At 45.5% G+C, this 20,433-nt stretch overlaps 1 protein-coding gene across 2 annotated transcripts in view; it reads right to left on the bottom strand.

The window, feature by feature from the left end:
* MTMR12 (myotubularin related protein 12) overlaps positions 1-14,171 on the bottom strand; it is a 68,423-nt gene extending 54,252 nt beyond the window's left edge. The window contains exon 1 of one of the 2 annotated variants that reach the window (XM_028097954.2): positions 13,992-14,171. In XM_028097954.2, the coding sequence (XP_027953755.1) occupies positions 13,992-14,072 (81 nt within the window). In that variant the 5' untranslated portion in view covers positions 14,073-14,171. The remainder of the gene's footprint in view (positions 1-13,991) is intronic. The other variant, XM_088023528.1, reaches the window with a different exon arrangement.
* Between the last annotated feature and the right edge of the window lie 6,262 nt (positions 14,172-20,433).

Genomic DNA, 20,433 nt, shown 5'->3' with positions numbered 1-20,433 from the left:
ACTTGATGGTCAGCCCCATCAGCAGACACCCAAGAGTCATTCTTCTTTTTTTTTTTTTAAGTTTTTATTTAAATTCCAGTTAGTTAACATGCAGTGTAATATTAGTTTCAGGTGTACAATACAGTGATTCAACACTTCCATACAACACCTAGTGTTCATCACAAGTGCCCTCCTTAATCCCCAATCACCCATTTCACCCGCCCACCTCCCTTTACCCAGGAGTCATTCTTAACTTACTCCCTGCCCCTCACAACCTGTCTGCTCAGCTTTATGAACAGCTCCAGAATCCGTCCACATCTGTCCATCCCCATTACCACTCTTACTTTTGGCCACCATCACCTCTCACCTTGCACACTGCCGTGACCACAGCCACACCGCCACCATCTAGCCCCCAATGCAGCCACTGGGCCCATCAATCCACTGTCCACACAGTTCAAGACCTCTGTGAAGCTCTGATCAACCCTCCCTCCTGTATCCAACAATCTTTTACCTTGCCTCCTCCCCAACCAGCGACAAACTGGGGGCTGAGGCCATACCTGTATGTATTTTTTTATTTTTATTTTTGTATTTAAATTCAATTAACATATAGTGTATTATTAGTTTCAGAGGTAGAATTCAGTGATTCATCAGTTGCATAACACCCAGTGCTCATTACATCACGTGCCCTCCTTAACGCCCATCACCCAGCTACCCCATCCCCTCAACCCACCTCACCTCCAGCAACCCTCAGTTTCCTATGATTAAGAGTCTCTTACGTTTTATCCCCCTCTCTGATCTGTCTTGTCTCATTTTTCCCTCCCTTCCCCTATGCTCCTCTGTTTTGTATTTTTTAGCTTCAAATAGTAAACTGTCAATAAAAGTCTACTGAAAGAATGCATACACAAAAACATAGAAAGAGACAAATAATTCTTGATACTGGTAATATTCCTAAGCATAGTTCTTGACAGATTTTTAAAAAACAGCTCTATTAAAAATTACTACCTAAGTACATGATTAGTGCCAAGTATTACTAAACTCTTATCACACATCTCACCAGCTTTGTGAAACACATTCTAGACCCATCAGTGGGGCAGGTGCATGTTCAAAGCCAGACTTTAAATCTGAAGCCCTGTCACTGAAGATAGAGACTCGAAGCTACATGAATCTACCCACAGTCCAGTTCTAGGGAGCTAGAAATCAAGACAGAATTTGTCTCCTGGAGCTGATTCTCAGGGCTCTTGGTTCCCTGGTCCTGGCCAGAGGGCTTCACTCCCTTTGGAGCCAGGCTGACGAGCAGGCTCATTCCCCTCTGAAAGCATGACCAGGTAACAGCTTTCCTGCTAACCACAGCTCGACTCCACTAACTATACACTGTCTTTGGCGTACAAACAACAATTACTCTGACAAGAAAACAGAAGCCAGGGAAGCAGACATTCAGTAAGAGGCGACCTGACAATCTCTGTCTGGACTCAAAGTAACAGACCATAGACTGAGCTGTTCCGGTATCTGGTCTTTGAGGACTCTGCTACTTACTCATCATGCAAATCAGTTCTCAGCCTTAATAAGTATTAATTGCATATGGCTAGTTGGGAACTCTCAAAAACATTTCAGACTAAGCATCTATTATCCATGGGGCGCCTGGGTGGCTCAGTCGGTTAAGTGTCTACCTTTGGCTTAGGTCATGATCCCAAGGTCCTGGAATCAAGCCTCACGTGGGACTCCCTGCTCAGCAGGGAGTCTGCTTCTCCCCCTGCTTGTGCTCTCTCATTTGTACTCTCTCTCTCAAATAAATAAAATCTTAAAAAAAAAAAAGCGCATCTATTATCCACAAAAATATAGGACTAACTTAAACACATAAATATATAATTTGCTGGAGATTTTCATACGTCCACTTTCATATGTCCTATGTAATTTATCTTGACAATGATCCTGTAAAGTATTCTCATCCCCACTTTACAGATAAGGCCAATGAAGCTCCAAGAGGTTAAATCATGTGCCTGGGCTCATATAGCTAAACATGCGATGAAGCCAGAACTTTTTCTCAGGAGTTCCAACACCTGAGAAAGTTTATGACAAAAGTTTAGTACTTTTGGTTTTTACTTTGTTTTTGTAAACGTTGTACTAAGACATAATTCAGGGGCACCTGGCTGGCTTAGTCAGGTAAAGCACTGGACTCCTGATCTCGGGTTGTGAGCTGAAGCCCCATGTTGGGCATAGAGCTTACTTAAAAACAAACAAACAAACAAACAAAAAACAGACAAATTCATACACCCTACAGGTCACCTATTTAAAGTGCACAATTCAGGGGCGCCTGGGTGGCTCAGTCGTTAAGCATCTACCTTCGGCTCAGGTCATGATCCCAGAGTCCTGGGATCGAGTCCCACATCGGGCTCCCTGCTCAGTGGGAAGTCTGCTTCTCCCTCTCCCACTCCCCCTGCTTGTATTCCCTCTCCCTGTCTCTGTCAAATAAATAAAATCTTTAAAAAAAGAAAGTGCACAATTCAATGGTGTTTAGTATATTGAGAGTTATACAACTATCACCACAATCAATTTTAGAATATTTTCATCATACCTAAAAGAAACATGGTACCCATTAGCAGGGTACCCGTTAGCATTCTCCCTGACACCAACCCTCCGATCCCACTCCTAGCCCTAGGTAACTACCAATCTTAAACTTTTTTCCTATTACAAAATAATACCATCAAGTATCCTTTCAACTGTAACACGTGTTCAGGACAGGGAAACAGGAAACAACCTCTAACAGTGCATCACCCTAACAGCTAAGGAATACTTACTCATGTGCCCATTCTAAATCCTTCCTTTTACATTTGGACTGTTTTCCCTTATCTCAGATTTTTTTAAAAAAGATTTTATTTATTTGACAGAGAAACAGCGAGAGAGGGAACACAAGCAGGGGGAGTGGGAGAGGGAAAAGCAAGCTTTCCGAGGAGCAGGGAGCCCGATGCGGGGCTCGATCCCAGGACCCTGGGATCATGACCTGAGCCGAAGGCAGACACTGAACGACTGAGCCACCCAGGCGCCCCGATTTTTTTTTTTAAAGGAAGAAAGTAACTGCTCACTAAGACTCAAATTGAATCCCTCACTCTGGTTTGACAGCTCATCATTTGTTGAATGGCAGTGAAAGTATTACTCATTCATGCTTCTTGACAAGAATCACTTTAACAGGGGCGCCTGGGTGGCTCAGTTGGTTGAGCGACTGCCTTCAGCTCGGGTCATGATCCTGGAGTCCCGGGATCGAGTCCCACATCGGGCTCCCTGCTCGGCGGGGAGTCTGCTTCTCCCTCTGACCCTCTTCCCTCTCATGCTCTCTATCTCTCATTCTCTCTAATAAATAAATAAAATCTTTAAAAAAAAAAAAGAATCACTTTAACAGATGACTATTGGGCATAAAGACCAACAGAGTCAGCAACCACACTAAAGGCCTACCACAGCTCTCCACCTCAGCCATCCAAATCACTCTCCAGAAGAAATAAAAAAGAGCCTCAGAATAATGCACCTACCAGCAAGCTTCTGAGGCCCCCTCCTGGGATGGCCACAATTCTCTCTGAATCCACCCTGACCTCCACTAGGCCACACTCAGCAGCACTACAGCCCTGCCCTCACGGAGCTTACAGTTCTGTTGGAGAAAGAAGACCCGTAGATGTGGAGCAATTATACATCAGTAGAGAATAGATGCTCAACTGTAGCAACCAAGAACCCAGAGCTATGGACAGTCCGTACGATGTACAAAAAGAGAGGGAGAATGCCAGTTAGGCAAGACCAGAGAGCACAGAGAGGCTAACATTGCTCCGGCCTTCTGAAGTGCTTCCTGGCCAGGTTCTTTTCCCACTAAACTCCTCTGCTCACTTTTCTTTCTCGACTTGGGTTTCCTCCATGACTTCATTTGTAACAGCAGTTCTCAACAGGGGATGAGGGAAGAGATCATAGTCACCAGAAAAAATGCAGATTCCTACAGCAGGTGCCCCCCCAGGCCCCTGCATCCTTCTCTGCCCCCTAAGACATATCTGAATCTCTAAAGCAGGACTTGGGACAGTATTTTTTAAAAAGTTCCTCAAAGAAACAGTGTTTAAAAAGAAAAGAATTTCCTTGTGCAAATTAGGGTTTTTTTTGTTTGTTTTTTTAAGATTTTATTTCTTTATTTGACAGAGAGAGAGCGAGAGAGGGAACACAAGCAGGGGGAGTGGGAGAGGGAGAAGCAGGCTTCCCGCCGAGCAGGGAGCCCGATGCGGGGCTCGATCCCAGGACCCTGGGATCATGACCTGAGCCGAAGGCAGATGCTTAACGACTGAGCCACCCAGGCGCCCCAGGTTGTTGTCGTTTTTTTTTAAAGATTTATTTATTTGAGGGGTGCCTGGGTGGCTCAGTTGGTTAAGCCTCTGCCTTCAGCTCAAGTCATGATCTTGGGGTCCTGGGATCAAGCCCCGCATCAGGCTCCCTGCTTGTTGGGGAGCCCTGCTTCTCCCTCTGCCTGCCACTCCCCGTGCTCTGTCAAATAAATAAAATCTTAAAAAAAAAGACAACAATCTTAGGAGCTAGATACTACTATTATTCTCTTAAAGCATCTGGATTGTTTGTTTGTTTTTAAAGATTTTATTCATTTATTTGACAGAGAGCACAAGAAGGCAGAGCTATTAAGCAGAGTCCCTCTGCTCTGCCTTCTTGTGCTCTCTGTCAAATAAATGAATAAAATCTTTTTATTCAAGGAGGGAGGGGGAGAGGGGGAGAGGGAAAGAGGGAGGGGGAGGGACAGGGAGAGGGAGACATTATTTTTATAGTTTATATTTAGTTTATATTTATAGTTTATATTTTTATAGTATAAAATACTAATATTTTTATATTTTATAAAATACTATTATTTTTATTGCCATTTCATAGATGAGGAAACCGAGGCTCAGAGAAGTTAAATACCCAGACCAAATCCATGCGGCAAGTATCCGAGCTCTAATTCCAAAGTCATGCTCTTAACAAGCACATTACATTGCAAGAGGGCAGCACTGGAATGTGTACGAGTGCTAGAGAGGCAGGTGGCAATTACAGGGCTGGCCGAATCTCATCATTTTCAGCGAACTGATGGGACTAACAGCAGCTGCAAAAACACATGGTGTTGCCTTCTGTGCACCACCCCCACCCCCCCACTGCTATATAAATACTAGGTCAGCTGAATAGCTGGCGAAGAGCTAAAAACTTCGGAGCAGGAGCTTCTCTGTGGCCTTGGAGCAGCAGGAACCAGGGGCAAATGAGAAGGCGCCTGCAGCCTCGCAAAGGGCCAGACTGACTTAATGGTAAAGCAGCAACCACAGAAAGCAGAAAACAATCCTGCACATCCTAGCAGCACCCCTTGGATTCTACTTTTCAGGACTTAGCTTCCTTGCACCGCCCCCCCCCCACCAACGCCTTATATAAGGTATGAAACAGATGCTCCGACCACCTGGTCCCAACATGCCCATGCGCCTTTTGAGCTGTCTCTGTTGCCTGCCCACTACATCATCCCCCGCCTCCCCACACTAGCACCCACTCTTAACACGGCCCTTTCCAAGTCCTAAACAGCCTTCAAATGAGGCCAGATGCTGCCGTGGGCCCTCCGTGCACTCCGCCTTCCTAACCAGGCAGCACCCATCTGCCGACGTGCTCTCTAACAGGATGTGAGCCTCCTGCATGCACAGACTGTTTTTTCACATTCCTAATTCTAATGCAGAGCAAATGGTAGGTCCACGATCAAGAATTCTCCCAATTCAAGTTACTATTAATAATAACAGCATCCAGCAGTTGTTGGGGACCCACTATGTGTCAGGTTCTGAGCTGGGCAGACAGGGTTATTTCTTCTCAAGTGCAAAATAAGCCTGCAGGGAACATGGTCATCCAATGTTACAGCTGAGGAAAATAACTCTATGAGAGGTAAAATCACCCTGGAAGTAGATCTCTAGAGATTAAAGCAAAACAGGAATTCAATTTTATGTCTAAAGAAAAGGTAGGAACGCAGTGAGATTTTTCATTCCAAAACTGGGCTCACTCCCTTTAAGGTATTCTCAGGAATTTTAGAACTCTCTTAACAAGAAAAGCAAAAAGCCCAGCAGCTCAGGACCAACGTCTGAAATTGGGGGTGGCAATCCATCATTGGGAAAGGTAGACTGGGGTGCCTGGCTGGCTCAGTTGGTAGAGCATGCGACTCTTGAGCTGTGGGGTGTGAGTTGGAGCCCTACGTTGGGTGTAGAGATTACTTAAAAATAAAATTCTAAAAAAAGGGGGTGGGGAGGTAGACTTCAAAATATTTCACAACCGTGGCTAGGGCTTCCATACACAAGTCCTGCTCTTCTTGTGGCTGAAGCCCCTCCCTTCCCCAAAAGCAAACAACTGAGGGCTAAGATGCCACCTCCAAAAGGCTGCCCCCCAAGTCATGTCTACAGGGAAAGATGAAGGACAGGGGCACAGGAGGGAAAAGTTATGATATTATTTTAGGAAAAGTATTTACATATGAAATTGAAACAGCATGGTCTTGCAAGTGCCTTTGAAATAAACAGTTATTACTCCCAGAAGTAATTTGGTTTTACTTACTCATATCTTAAGTCAATCACTGAACAGATATGATAAAATGGACAAAATCTGGCCTATGATAGAGTCATTAGAAATGAGGGACGATGGGGGCACCTAACGGGTTCAGTCAACAGAACATGCAACTCTTGATCTCAGGGTTGTGTGTTGAAGCCCCATGTTGGGGGCAGAGGTTACTTAAAAGAAAAAAAAAAAAAAAGGAAATGAGGGAAGAGGGAAAAGGGGTCCACAGAATGAAACTAGCAAAAGGTCAAAGGCCAAATGTTAACAATGAAAAAAGTCAACTAGTAAGTGTTCTCATTAGGTAGGAATTTTAAATATAATCTTATCATTCTCAAATGTATAAAGGAACAAAGAAAAAAGGAAAAGAAACTTTTAGAGATACTGAAAAATACTCTAAGAAAGAGTTGCCACACAGTGAGCTTTCCTGGCAGGGTACCATGGCAACAACCACAACAACCAAATACTCCACTTTTGTTAATACCTTAGCTGGGAAAGATTTCTGTATTCTAAGATTAATGATTAAGCATTTTCTGAAACCATCCAAGTGGCCCTGACCCACAACTGCTGGATAATAACAACAGTAGCCCACATCTACTGAAGCCTAACCATGTGCCAAGGACTTTGCTGAGGATCTGCATAATCACATTTAATATGCATACATGTTCACATCTACCTATCAGATATAACTATTCTCATTTTCCAGGAAGAAATACAACCAAGGCTTAAAGGACTGGCCTCACTCACAGCCATAACCGGCGGTTGTTTGCTCTCTCTAGAGCTGTGCCGCTGGAGGCACGCAGAGGGGACTAAGGGAAGGAGGCGGCCCTGTGGTCCTTCCAGCTCTTGAGCAGCTTCACTCCACTCCAGAGTCCCTGTCCATTTTTACCTCCCCCCTTCATCCTCCCAAAGCAATAGAAGATTAGAGGTTATAAGAATTATTCCAGTTCGGGGCGCCTGGGTGGCTCAGTCGTTAAGCGTCTGCCTTCGGCTCAGGTCATGGTCCCAGTGGACCTGGGATCGAGCCCCACGTCGGGCTCCCTGCTCCGCGGGAAGTCTGCTTCTCCCTCTCCCACTCCCCCTGCTTGTGTTCCCTCTCTGTTTCTCTCTCTGTCAAATAAATAAAATCTTAAAAAAAAAAAAGAATTATTCCAGTTCAATCCTACCTCCCAACCTATCTCAAGAGCTTTATTTTAAATGATTCATTAAACTGCAAACCCACTGTTCTTGCTGACTCCCAAAAACACATCAGAAGTCACAAGTGTAACTTATGAGACACTAAGCGTGGTTTCCTGGGGAAAAACAACTCAGACTGCATGCTCTACTGGGACAGGTCGGCAGTACTACCTTCAAATACATCTTTACACATATTATGCTTGCAACCATATGAGATACAGACACAGACAAAGCAAGAACATCCTAAACAATGGACCTAACTGCTTAGGTTGAGGTAGCATAATTGACGGTAATTTTATTTTTCTAACTTCTGATGTTTGTAACTTTGCTATGTCGTCTTTAATACTGTCTTTTTTTTTTTTTAAGATTTTATTATTTGACAGAGAGAGACACAGTGAGAGAGGGAACACAAGCAGGGGGAGTGGGAGAGGGAGGAGGAGGCTTCCCGCCGAGCAGGGAGCCCGATGTGGGGCTCGATCCCAGGACCCTGGGATCATGACCTGGGATCATGACCTGAGCCGAAGGCAGACACTTAACGACTGAGCCACCCAGGCGCCCCTAATATTGTCTTTATCATAAAAATAAGTATACATCTTTTAAGGTGATTAAAAAGAAGCTTTGGGGGCACCTGGGTGGCACAGCCAGGTGGGTGTGCAACTCTTGGTTTCTGCTTGGGTTGTGATCTCGGGGTTGTGGGATCCAGCCCCGCATCGGGGTCCATACTCAGCAGGGAGTCTGCCTGGGTTTCTCTCTCCCTCTGCTCCTCCCTGCCTACGCAGGCACCCGCACACGCGCGCGCTCTGTCTCTAAAATAAATAAATGTTAAAAAAAAAAAAAAAAAAGCTTTGGTTGGGGTACCTGGGTGGCTCAGTTGGTTAAGCAACCGACTGGATGTGGCTCAGGTCGTGATCTCAGGGTCGTGAGATCAAGCCGCATCAGGCATGGAGCCTGCTTGGGATTCTCTCTCCCTCTGCCCCCCCGCCCCAAATAAAGAAAATTAAAAATAAAAATTTTTTTAAAAAGCTTTAGCCTCTGAAAATCCAATTCTCACTAAAGAACACTATTATACAGTGTGGAAGTATTCCAAGAACATCAAACATCCTGTTGAAGACGTTCAGAGAAAAATCTAGAACTTTAAATTTCTAAGTATGGATTATCCTCAGCCTAAGATTTTGATGGCAGCCCTGGTTTTCACATCAGAGAGGGAAGTAGGGTGCATAAGAGCATCGGGTTCTAAGACAGAGGGTGTTGTATGGCAGCTGTTTGATCAGGCTGCAGGAAGTGTCTCGATATTGCCTCATGACATCTTCTGATGCTCCATCTGCAGAAGTTTGAGTGGTATTGGAGAGGATCCAGGGAGATGCCACAGGAAGCACATGCAGGAGAGAAAAAGCGGAAGCTTTGGAGAGATCATCAGGCTAAAGCCACAGCTAAGAAAGTGATCATTTTAGGAAGAACTTTTGATGTCCTTTCATCACTGTCAATGACCTCTAAGCTCCAGGAGAAAATTCTGCCATCAAAAAATTAGTTTGGAATGGAAAAAAGTTAGAGGCTTTAAAAAAGAAAAGTGATGGATCTAGAGTCTGCCTTTAAAGGTATTTTTTATTGCTAGGACTGAGCAAGGATGTCTGTTTTAGGATAAGCCAATGTCTTCTAGTCATGGATCCATCTAAGTCATCAAAGTTAGTAATCCAACAAAGGAGTGTTCCACCAAAAAATAATCTCAATCATTTCATCTGCTTTGTAGCCCCAACATCTAGAATAGTGCCTTGTACTAGCAGGTGCTAAGTAAGTATCTGCTGAATGAATTACCTGTATCTCCAAGGGGCCCCCGTATCCGCTCACAGTCACCTGGTAGAGAAGCTAACAAAAGCCAAGAAGGAAACTGCTACTAGAGACCACGAATGAGAAAGCACTTTAGTGCGTGAACATCAGTCATGACTACATGCATGTTTCACTAACAACATTACCTGCATTCATAAATGTAAGGACGGAAGAACAGCCCTGGAGTGAGACTGCCCAAGTTTAAATCCTGGCACCACCTCTTGTTGGCTGTGACCCTGAGCAAGGTACTAACTTCACTGGGTCTCTCCACATCTAAACACACAAAAGGAAGTAATAGTATCCACTGCATACGATAGTTGAAAGGATGAAATGAGATAAGTACAGTTCCTGGGACACAGAAGTAATAATTACTAATAAATACTAGTAATTATTCACTGTATTATTTTGATATATACCCCAGCTTTTATCTCTTGGGAAAACAGAAGATCATAGATCAGTTCACTTCTCTCCATGAAAAGACAGGGCCTTAAATCAAGATTAGGCAATCAAATGCATTCCTTTCCCTGAGGGATAAATGAAAAGAAAAAATTGGCTCTTTAAATCTGGATTTTTTTTTTACCCTTCCTCAATCTTCGTTTCTTTTCTTGCTTTTTCTTCCCACATCTACATAAAAACCTTTCCTAAGCTCCTGTGGACCTAGCTTAGCCACAGGCACTGCTATCTCCAGGAGACAGTTCTTATCTCTGGACTGCAATACTTCTGTGGCGCTGGTTAGGACATTTAACCTTGCAGGGCCTCGTTTCCATATCTGTATTACAGAGGAAGAGTACAGTGGTGGAGTAGATTATCTTTAAATTCTCTCCCAAATCTAAAAATCTACAAACAGGGGGCGCCTGCCTGGCTCAGTTGGTAGAGCATGCAACTCTTGATCTCGAGCTTAAGCCCCATGTTGGGTACACCCAACATTTATTATAAATAAACTTAAAAAAAAAAAATCACGGAGCACCTGGGTGGCTCAGCCGGTTAAGCGCCTAACTCTTGATTTCAGCTTGGGTCGTGACCTCAGGGTCATGAGATCAAGCCGTGGGTCGGGCTCCACACTGCGGTGTGCGGTCCTCTTGAGATTCTCTCTCCCTCTGCCCATCCCCCACCCTCTCTCACGCGTGCTCTCTTTCTCAAAATAAATCCTTAAAAAAAAAAAGTCACACTTTCTTTGATTTTTTGTGCTACCTAACATCTCCCCGTCACAGTGTTTCTGTTGTGGAAAATGGGTCTAATTTAAAATGACATCACAGGTTAACAACAGACATGGAAAGCCATTTACAATATAGATTTCTGGTGAAAAAGCAGATTACAAATAATATGATCAGCAATATTAAACCCATTTTAGAAAAAACATAGGCATACACCTACACACATATCTGGCAGGGTACACTCTGAGTTGCTTATAATTTTTCTTTAAAAAATTCTCTGCGAGGCGCCTGGGTGGCTCAGTCAGTTAAGTGGTTGCCTTCGGCTCAGGTCATGATCCCAGGGTCCTGGGATCAAGCCCCGTGTCGGGCTCCCTGCTCGGCGGGGAGCCTGCTTCTCCCTCTCCCTCTCCCTGCCTCTCTGCCTACCTGTGCTCTTTATCTCTCTGTCAAATAAACAAAATATTTAAAAAAATAAAATAAAATAAAAAATTCTTTGCAAATCTATATTTTCTCATTTTTCTATAATGAACACTTACAGCTTCTGAAATAATAACTCAATCAGGTGTTTTACTTAGCAAGAAAAATGGATCTGGCTTCCAAACTATAACCAAATGCCTCCTTGAAGGGAAGCTAGGCACCCAGCGGTTCCCTTGCACAGAGGCACAAGGTCCTTTGCATTGTTTGTCTGGGACTAACCTGGGGTGGTGACGCTGAGATGTTTCTAGGTACCAGCCATCTGGTACCACCAAGAATGACCCAGCTCTCTCCCTCCCATTCACCTCAATTTCCAGAGCCACTGGCTTCCCCCTTACAAGCTCCACTGATTTGTAACCCTCTGGGCAGAGTTCACAAAACATGACCAAAGGTCCTAAACTACGGTTCAGGATTTTAACATTCACATTCAATGACAGAATCAACGACAGATGTCAATCCTCTCTAATCACAAGAAAAAAATAAGCCATCATATTTAAAAGCATCATCTTCAACTACTTTAGCCAGTAAAGCGCTACTGTTTTTAACACAAAGTGCTGACTCTTGACAGACTCTGGCATACTGAAGAAAGCCACTGTTGAGTCTTCCAAGATCTGATCAGCCGACAACAGCTTCATCACCAGGTACAGGTATCACCACATCATAAGGCGTGAGGATTGTTCTGGCAGCTCAGTGACCTACCAGCAGAAAGGTGCCTGGGAAACCTGTGATTTCCCAGCTAACAAAAGCAAAGCACATAAAGAGAAATGAGAGGAAGACATACACCAAATGCAGTAAAGATGAAAGCAATATAAAGGAAAGGAGCAGAAACAGAATGGCAGTCCAGAAAAGTATTCTGAGGGACTTCTCCTCCTGAGTGAGCCAAGAGGTTACCAGACACAGTATTCTCAGAGGTATATAAGCTACACCTCAAAGCTGCTCACATCAATTTCCAATAATATGAGATCTAGCAAAAGCTATGCGTTGAAAAACAAATTGCTTTCTCACCGGCTCAAAGCCTTATCTTTTAAAAACTGTAAGCAATTTAGGTCAGAGCCCTTCCCTCCGTTCAAAATATTTTGAGACAGATTACAACAAAGAAACATAGTGTCTACACAGCACTATTTCACTGCAAGAAAACAAAACTGCCAACTATAAGGATCTGAAAAATGTGACCATTTTGGGACTGAACCACTCCCCTTCCCTAATTATCCCTCAAAGGAAATATATCAGGCACTGTGGGCAAAGAGAGAAAACATGTCTAATTACAACATGTGCGCTTGGTGGATGAAAAATCTGAACATTCTTGAACTGTGGCCACATTTCAGAAGATTTTCCATTTGTAGTTTAATCTCACTGAAGAGGAAAGGTTAAAGATCAGTTGTGTTTCAGCAAGGACTCAAAAAGACACAAAGAGAAACCGACATTACTTACCCACGATACAAGGGAAGCCTGTTGAAAATTCAAGATGACCCTGACTCCTTATCAAGGATCTAAGGAGGAAGTGGTTTTTATTTTCAAATTAGGACTAAAAATAAGCCCCATTTCAAGAGTACTCTCCACTAGAGAAAACACAAATTTGAAGATGCGTATATAAAGGCTTCAGGCGTCAGGTGGTGGTACAGAAGCGGTCCCTGATCAAGACCTCTCATCCCACAGCCCACCTGGCCTTTGCTTTGCAGGGGTGGGAAAGACAGCTGAAGACAATGAGTTTGATAGTGCTCCTGCACATTGCTGCTTAAAGTACCGGGAAGAGGGGCAGGAAAAACCTTCAGGAATCCAAAATAAGAATGCATTTCATTAAGTATCTGGGTTGGGAATTATTGCTCAAGAAGTCCTCAGGATGGCCTACAAGCTATGACCTCTCTAACCTGGTTTCCTCTGACTCTCCCCCTCACCTCCTAGGCTTCTTCAGGGCTGACTTCCCTGATGCGCCTCCAACACTCCAGACTTCCCTCTACCAGCACTACTCTTCCCTCAGACCCCAAACACCCTTCAGGTCTGCTCAAATGCCACTGTGGCAAGGAGGAAAATGGTGCCCTTCCTTTTCCCCTGATACTTATCACCTTCTAATATAACCATGTAATTTACTTATATTTATTTTACTTATTGCTCACTCCATTCTCCCTCAAATATGCGCCAGGGGAGCAGGGATCTTTGTTTTGTTCACCATGTATATATCCCAAGAGTTCAGAACAGTGTAGGAGCTCAAAAAAATATTTTATGAATGAATGAACTTGACAGTAAAACTCCAGGGGGAAGGCAAGAGGGGGTGAAATGAAAGGGGGAAGAAATGACAGGGGAACTCTCACGGGAGAGAGCTGCACTGCTTGCTGATGGGAGGCGGGAGGCGGTGCACGGTATCCCGCCCCCGGCATCAAACAGCAGGCGAGCTCAGAAGACTCCACTGAGAAATGCCAGGGGCAGGGCAGACCCACCCAGGCGGCGGGCTCTGGGCAGCTCCCCACGGGGGCCCCGAGCGCGCAGCCCTTCCCCTCCCGCGGTGCCCAGGACCCCAGCTCCACGCCAAGGTAGTCAGGGGCGGCCCGGGCCGCAGCACCTTCCCGGCTCGGGCCCCTTCACCTAGTCGCCGGCGACCGGGCCCGGCGCTCGGGCACCTGCCTGCCCTCGCCGGAGGTCCCCACCTCAGCCCGCGCGAGATCCCAGCGCGCCCCCGAGGGCCTCACCCCGCCCGGCTCCCCTCCCGCACACGCACAGGAAGCGCCCGCGGCCCTCCCGGCAGCGGGAAGGGGGCTCCCGGCGCCCCTCGCCCCGGCAGCTCCAGCCCGACGCCCCGCCCGCGCGGCGCCCCCTCACCTCAGGGCGCACGTACGACACGAAGGAGGGCTTGGGCGCCTTGGTGCCGCCGCCACCGCCGACTACCCCTTTCCCCAGCATACCGCCGCCCTAGGAAGCAGCGACGCGCGGGAGCAGAGGCGTCCGCTCGGGATCGGCAGCGGCGGCGGCCACCAGCACTGGCGGCTGGGGCTCCGCCCATCCCCGGGGCCGCGGCGGCCGCGGCGACGCCCGCATCCGGCTCCGCCGCTGACACCGCTCGCCCCACCCACTCCGCGCGCGGGCCCTGGGAGTCGGGAGCCCGCGGCCGAGACCACGCCCCCTCCGCTCGCGGCAGGCGGGTCCGACGGGCGGGATTCCCCTCCGGAGATAGGCTCCACTCCGGCAAAGCTCGCCTCATCCGTCCTCTGATTGGGCAGATGGCGCTGCCGGCCTAACCCCACGCCAAGCTACTTCTTGAATGAACCTGGAGAGATGTTTCCCCTGACCAATCCAAAGAGCGTTCTTTCCGGACTCCCCGGCGATTGGATAGCAAGAATGTCGGTGTCGTCCAACGATCCTACGGTCACTAAGTTGTGAGCACTGGTGCATTGCGGTGGTTCTCTTCCCCTTGCTGTTTTGGTGTAAAACTTTCCAAAAGTGTGGTTGTATCGAAATCCTCCGTCTGAGTTCCAGATTGACGTCCAGGTTTGTTACTTTTAAAATGTAGGCAAAGATGAGACAAATCATTGTTAACAGGCACTTAGGAATAGGTTTGAATGACCTTTAAAAGGCCTATCGACCTCATTTTTCCACTTTTTTTTTTTGTTTCTTTGTGTTAGAATAGTAAAAGCCCTTATGAGACTTATTTTATCCACTTTCCTAGGTTACCGATAAAATCCTCATTTTTAGTGAAAATTGCAAAGGAAATTCATTTTAATTTCACATTGGCTGCCAGGCATTGTGTTAGACACAAGTGAATAAGACAGGACCCCGCTCTCAAGAAAGTGAGTCTAGTGTAAAAAAACGAATAAATATTTGCAGTTGATTTTTTTGGTGTCAGGCACCAATGTTTTTTACCTTCTTCATCTCCATGACCATCCCTCCCCAAAGCCAAATAAACACAAAATCGAAGTGAAAATGAACGTGCTTACTTTTGCAAACATAGTTTCAGGACAAGTCCTGTAGCCGCATTTCCAGTTAGACGGCCCTCATCAAGCCTCTCAGTAATGGCAGCCCTGGAGCCACAGTTAAGTAGCATTATCCTGGTTTTCAGGTGAGACAATAGATGCAAGTAATTTGGGGGGGGTCTCACAACTATTCACTGACAGAGCTGGGATTCCAAGCTAGGTTTGTCTGATTCCAAAGCCCCAGTTCTTAACTTGTGATTATGCAAATTAGGAGAGAGCACAATTGAAAGCCATAAATTCTGTTTGAGAAGGCCAAGTCAGGCTTCATAAATAAAGACACTCCTTAGGGAGGTGTTGAGGAATGAAGTTATTTGTTCAGACTAAAATATCCGTTTCTTTTACAGCAGTTTTTACTTTCAAAGTGAAGTGACCGGGCAAATTTTTACTTTCTTACTTTTCAGAGGACTTTGAATTTCCATGGTCTTCCACCATAGTATGTTAGCTGGGGTACTTATGGCCAGGGTTGGCTTCTTGAACATGCAACTAGTGCAGTCATGCAGGGCGGGCACTTAGAAGTGTTTGGGGTTTAATGCTCAGCAGTTGCAACCTTGAAATTCTTAATCATTTTATCTTGAATTTATGTTTTTTAAGTGAAGTTTCATGGGCCGATGGAACAAGCCCAGGGGTCTTGAAGCCTTATTTCCTACACAGTCCCACCTCCCATCCACTCTCCACTTCTTCCCTGGTGCTCACTCCCCTAGCACCTTGCCCTGCCCCCAGCCAATACCATGACTGCTGCCCACCTCTGCTGGGGCAGCAAGCTCATTGCTAGGAAGGAGTGAGAAGGGAATCCCGCATTCCACCATCGCCATCCACCTCTCACCCCCATGGGTGCCTGGACACCGACTGGGAGATGATTAGGGTCAGACACAGCCCCCACCCCACCACTTCCTGTGTTTCTGGGTGAGGTAAACAACCATCCTTGCTCGAGACCGGAAGGACCATGGCATGGCTACTGGTGGGAACCTCTTGCCCATCCCCATGCAGATACCAAATGTGGCCAGGCACAGCAGTTCTAACCCCTTGGGGATCGCCCATACACTGTGGGTGGGAATGGTAGTTGACTTCCCTGCCCCTGGCCAGGACCCCACATTTCCATTTTGCACTGATCTCTGCAAATTATGTAGCTGGCCCTGCCTATGCCCTTTGTTATCTCTGTGTCTTTGAGCAAGGTACTCTGTCTCTCAGTGCCTCTGTTTCTATGTAGGATGATGGCAACGGCAGTGATAATTATCTCCCGGTGGTTGGGGATTGTTCTGAAACCCAAAGATGATCCAGGTGATGCCCAGTAAGCAACAAGAACTAAATCGGTAACAGCTGTCTTGGTACAATCCTACCAAGCGGGACATAATTTAGCCTTCCCCGCCTCGCCCTGCACCGTAGAAAGAGAAGCAAAGTGACTTCTCCCAATAACCAGCTGTGGGACTTTGACCAAAAATTTTTGGTTTTTGCTTGTTTGTTCTTGTTTTTAATTTCTAGTCCAATCCTGGGACTAGAAATAACAGCTTTCATTTTTAATCGACTGCACCGGATTTCCCTGTCTTCCAGCCATCCTGCATTATAGTTACTTTATCCTGCTCTTCAACATCATTTATGGTCAAATCGGTCCGCAGTGTGATAATTCTGGACACTTGACACAACCACTGCATTCATACACCCTCAGGAAACTATAGCCAGCAAGCGAGGAAAGATTTTAGAGAGTGAAAGGCTGGCTGCTTCCAGGAGCAGTTTAGACTCAATGATGAAAACCCACACTTTTTGTTTTTTTTAAGTAGGATCTACGCCCAGTGTGGGGTTCGAACTCATGACCCTGAAATCAAGAGTCACGTGCTCCACTGACTGAGCCAGCCAGGTGCCTCATAAAAATAATACTTAAAGAAGCAGTAAGGGAATGAGGACAGAGAATAAACTAACATCTGTTTCCATCTTGCTCTTAAGGTTTTCCAGCTATCAGCATATTTTTACTTAATCTTTAGGGTGTGGGTCAGATCTCCTTGGGAGAGCCTCTCCCAACTGATTGAAAAATTCCTGTCAGGCTGAGGTCAAATAATTCTCCATCTATTAATAAACGCAGATGGAAGTCCTTAGACCTTGAAATATTTTAATTTACACACAGTAGTTTAAAGTCAGTCTTTTCGGGCGCCTGGGTGGCTCAGTTGGTTAAGCGACTGCCTTCGGCTCAGGTCATGATCCTGGAGTCCCGGGATGGAGTCCCGCATCGGGCTCCCTGCTCAGCGGGGAGTCTGCTTCTCCCTCTGACCCTCCCCCCTCTCACCCTCCCCCCTCTCACGTGCGCTCTCTCTCATTCTCTCTCTCAAATAAATAAATAAAATCTTTAAAAAAAAATAAAATAAAATAAAGTCAGTCTTTTCTCCTAATGCTGCCCTAAGCTTTCTTGGAGAATTATAAATAGGAACAAATCTTAGCTCACATAGAAACAAGGGCCAGGGGGCGCCTGGGTGGCTCAGTCGTAAAGCGTCTGCCTTTGGCTCAGGTCATGATCCCAGGGTCCTGGGATCGAGCTCCACATCAGGCTTTCTGCTCGGCGGGAAGCCTGCTTCTCCCTCTCCCACTCCCCCTGCTTGTGTTCCCTCTCTCTCTGTCAAATAAATAAATAAAATCTTAAAAAAAAAAAAAAAGAAACAAGGGCCAGACCAAAGGCAGAGCTTCCCCCAGACAAGTGAAACCTACAGCATACTCCAAAATAGGGGAAAATGTTTTCCTCTGGTGGAGGGTCAAGCCTAGCAGCATTCGCATTTCTCCTCCTTGGAGTCACTTGAAGCAGCCTATCTGTGGGTGTTAATTCATCTTTATCTGGTGTGGGCGCATAGTAGGAACTCAATCAGTATTTGCACCTAAGTGAGTGAAATGTTATCAGATGAAAAGCAGCCTAGGCAGCAATTGATTATTAGGTGGGGGAAGCAAGAGTTCAAATATATATCTTATGTCTTCTGTTGTATTACATATATATAATTTTCAAGGACTAAGATGCACATGTTATTTAATGGCCACTTGCCCACTTCAATTTTAGCAAATGGTCTGGATCCAAAGATTTACCCTCTTCTTTCACTGCAAATAGAAAATTCCTTAGCCTCTTGCTGCAGCCAGGGCTCTTTCAACCTTCCTCTGAGGATGGTGAGTAATAGATCTGAGGCATTTGGATCGTTCTCAATCTTGTAGCGCTACAATATGAGGGCCTGCTGGGGAGACTCAAATTGTAAACAAAGATGTTCTGGTAATTTCCCCCCCCAAAACATGCAAGTTAAGATGATCACGTGGTGGGGGGCTTGATGAGCCTACTCTATGATCTGTATTCTCATCAAAACGCAAGTTAATGGCCTGATTGGTTTTTTCATTAAGTAAAGATTTACTCACGGCTCACTTTGATTTGTGTCCCAGCCTCTCCCAATAAGACTCAGTCTTGATCTCAAGGTCATGGGATCCCACTCCTAGCATTGGGGTCCAAGCACCTGGCTCCAACAATTAATAGGTGTGTGACTTTTAATTAAGCATTTATCTTCTTAGGTCTCAATTTTTTCACCAATATAATGAGGGTCATGGAGGAGCCTGGCTGGCTCAGTCAGGAGAGCATGCGACTCTTGATCTTGGGGTCATGAATTGAGCCCCCACACTGGGTCAGAGATTACTAAATAAACTTGAGGGTTATGAGGATTATAAAGGCATCTACCTCATAGGATTGCTGTAAGGATTAAATAAGTTAATGAATATACAGTGTTTAGAGTGTTGTTACATAAGGTGTGAGAACCATAGGATATTCAGTGATCAAAGCAAGGGGCAGAACAGTAGGCAGAGTAGGCTACCATTAGTATAAAAAAGTAGAAATAAAGACTGCATATACCGGGGCGCCCGGGTGGCTCAGTCGTTAAGTGGCTGCCCTCGGCTCAGGTCATGATCCCAGGGTCCTGGGATCGAGCTCCGCATCGGGCTCCTTGCTCAGCGGGGAGCCTGCTTCTCCCTCTCCCTCTGCCTGCTGCTCCCCCTGCTTGTGCGTGTGCTCTCTCTCTCTGTCTGTGTCAAATAAATAAAAATCTTAAAAAAACAAAGAAAACTAAAAAAAAAAAGACTGCATATACCTAGGTCCTTATATTTGCATGGAACACCTTTGGATAGATATAAAGGGGACTATGACATTAACTGCTTTCAGAGGGGGAACTTGATGTTTGGAAGAAAGATTGAAAGAAGAGTTTTCACTGCATACTCTTTTTTTAAAAATATTTATTTATTTATTTATTTATTTATTTATTTATTTATTTATTTTAGAGAGACAGCATGAGCAGGGGGAGGAGCATAGGGAGAGGGGGAATCCTCAAGCATACTCCACGTAAGCGTGGAGCCCAACGTGGGGCTCAATTCCAAGACCCTGAGATCATGACCTGAGCCGAAATCAAGAGATGGCCCTTAACCAACTGAGCCACCCAGTCACCCCTCACTGTATTTTCTTTTATACCTCTGGATTTTAAACCATCAGAATTATTACCTAGCTCAACAACAAATTAATTTAAAATTGCACACAAACTCACATACAGAATTATCTCCTATAGTTTTTTTAAATTGGGGTGAAAGTCCCATGACACAAAATTCGCCATTTTAAAGTGAACAATTAAAATACACTTAATTTATTTTATTTTTTATTTTTTATTTTTATAAGATTTTATTTATTTATTTGAGAGAGAGAGAATGAGAGACAGAGAGCACAAGAGGGAAGAGGGTCAGAGGGAGAAGCAGACTCCCCGCCGAGCAGGGAGCCTGATGTGGGACTCGATCCAGGGACTCCAGGATCATGACCTGAGCCGAAGGCAGTCGCTTAACCAACTGAGCCACCCAGGTGCCCTAAAATACATTTAATTTAAAAGCAAGAGCCTTTTACAAGACATTGTCATTTTCTGTGTCTGCCTGTCTTGGCATTAGTTCCCAAATCCATCCATCAAGGCCTACCCCCAATGTCACCACCCCTGTGACATCTTCCTTGGAGACTGTTGGAGCCAGTCTAGAGCTCTTCTGAATCCCTAAGCATCCAGTATCTGTATACTGCATTGGCCCATAAGCTGGAATCACTGCAAAAGGGCCTCCTCACCTTTGTCTTCTCTCCTAGAGCTAACCTGGGAGCTTCTCCCAGTCAGAGGAGGCCCTCCTGCACATCTTGGCATTTCCTACAATGCTATCCTTGGTGCTTTGAACAGAGTATCAGATTGATGGAAAGCCTTCAGAACCTGCCTGAACCCTGGAGGCCTCTGGGACAAGGAAACTGTGCCCTCTACAGGACTATCTAGGAA

Source organism: Eumetopias jubatus, unplaced genomic scaffold, assembly GCF_037043125.1.
Source record: "Eumetopias jubatus isolate StellerSeaLion01/CBP00866 unplaced genomic scaffold, mEumJub1_p1.0 scaffold_5, whole genome shotgun sequence".
Taxonomy (NCBI): Eukaryota; Metazoa; Chordata; class Mammalia; order Carnivora; family Otariidae; genus Eumetopias; species Eumetopias jubatus.
Note: the sequence above shows the minus strand (reverse complement) of the source record. Positions and strands in the feature narration are given on the sequence as shown.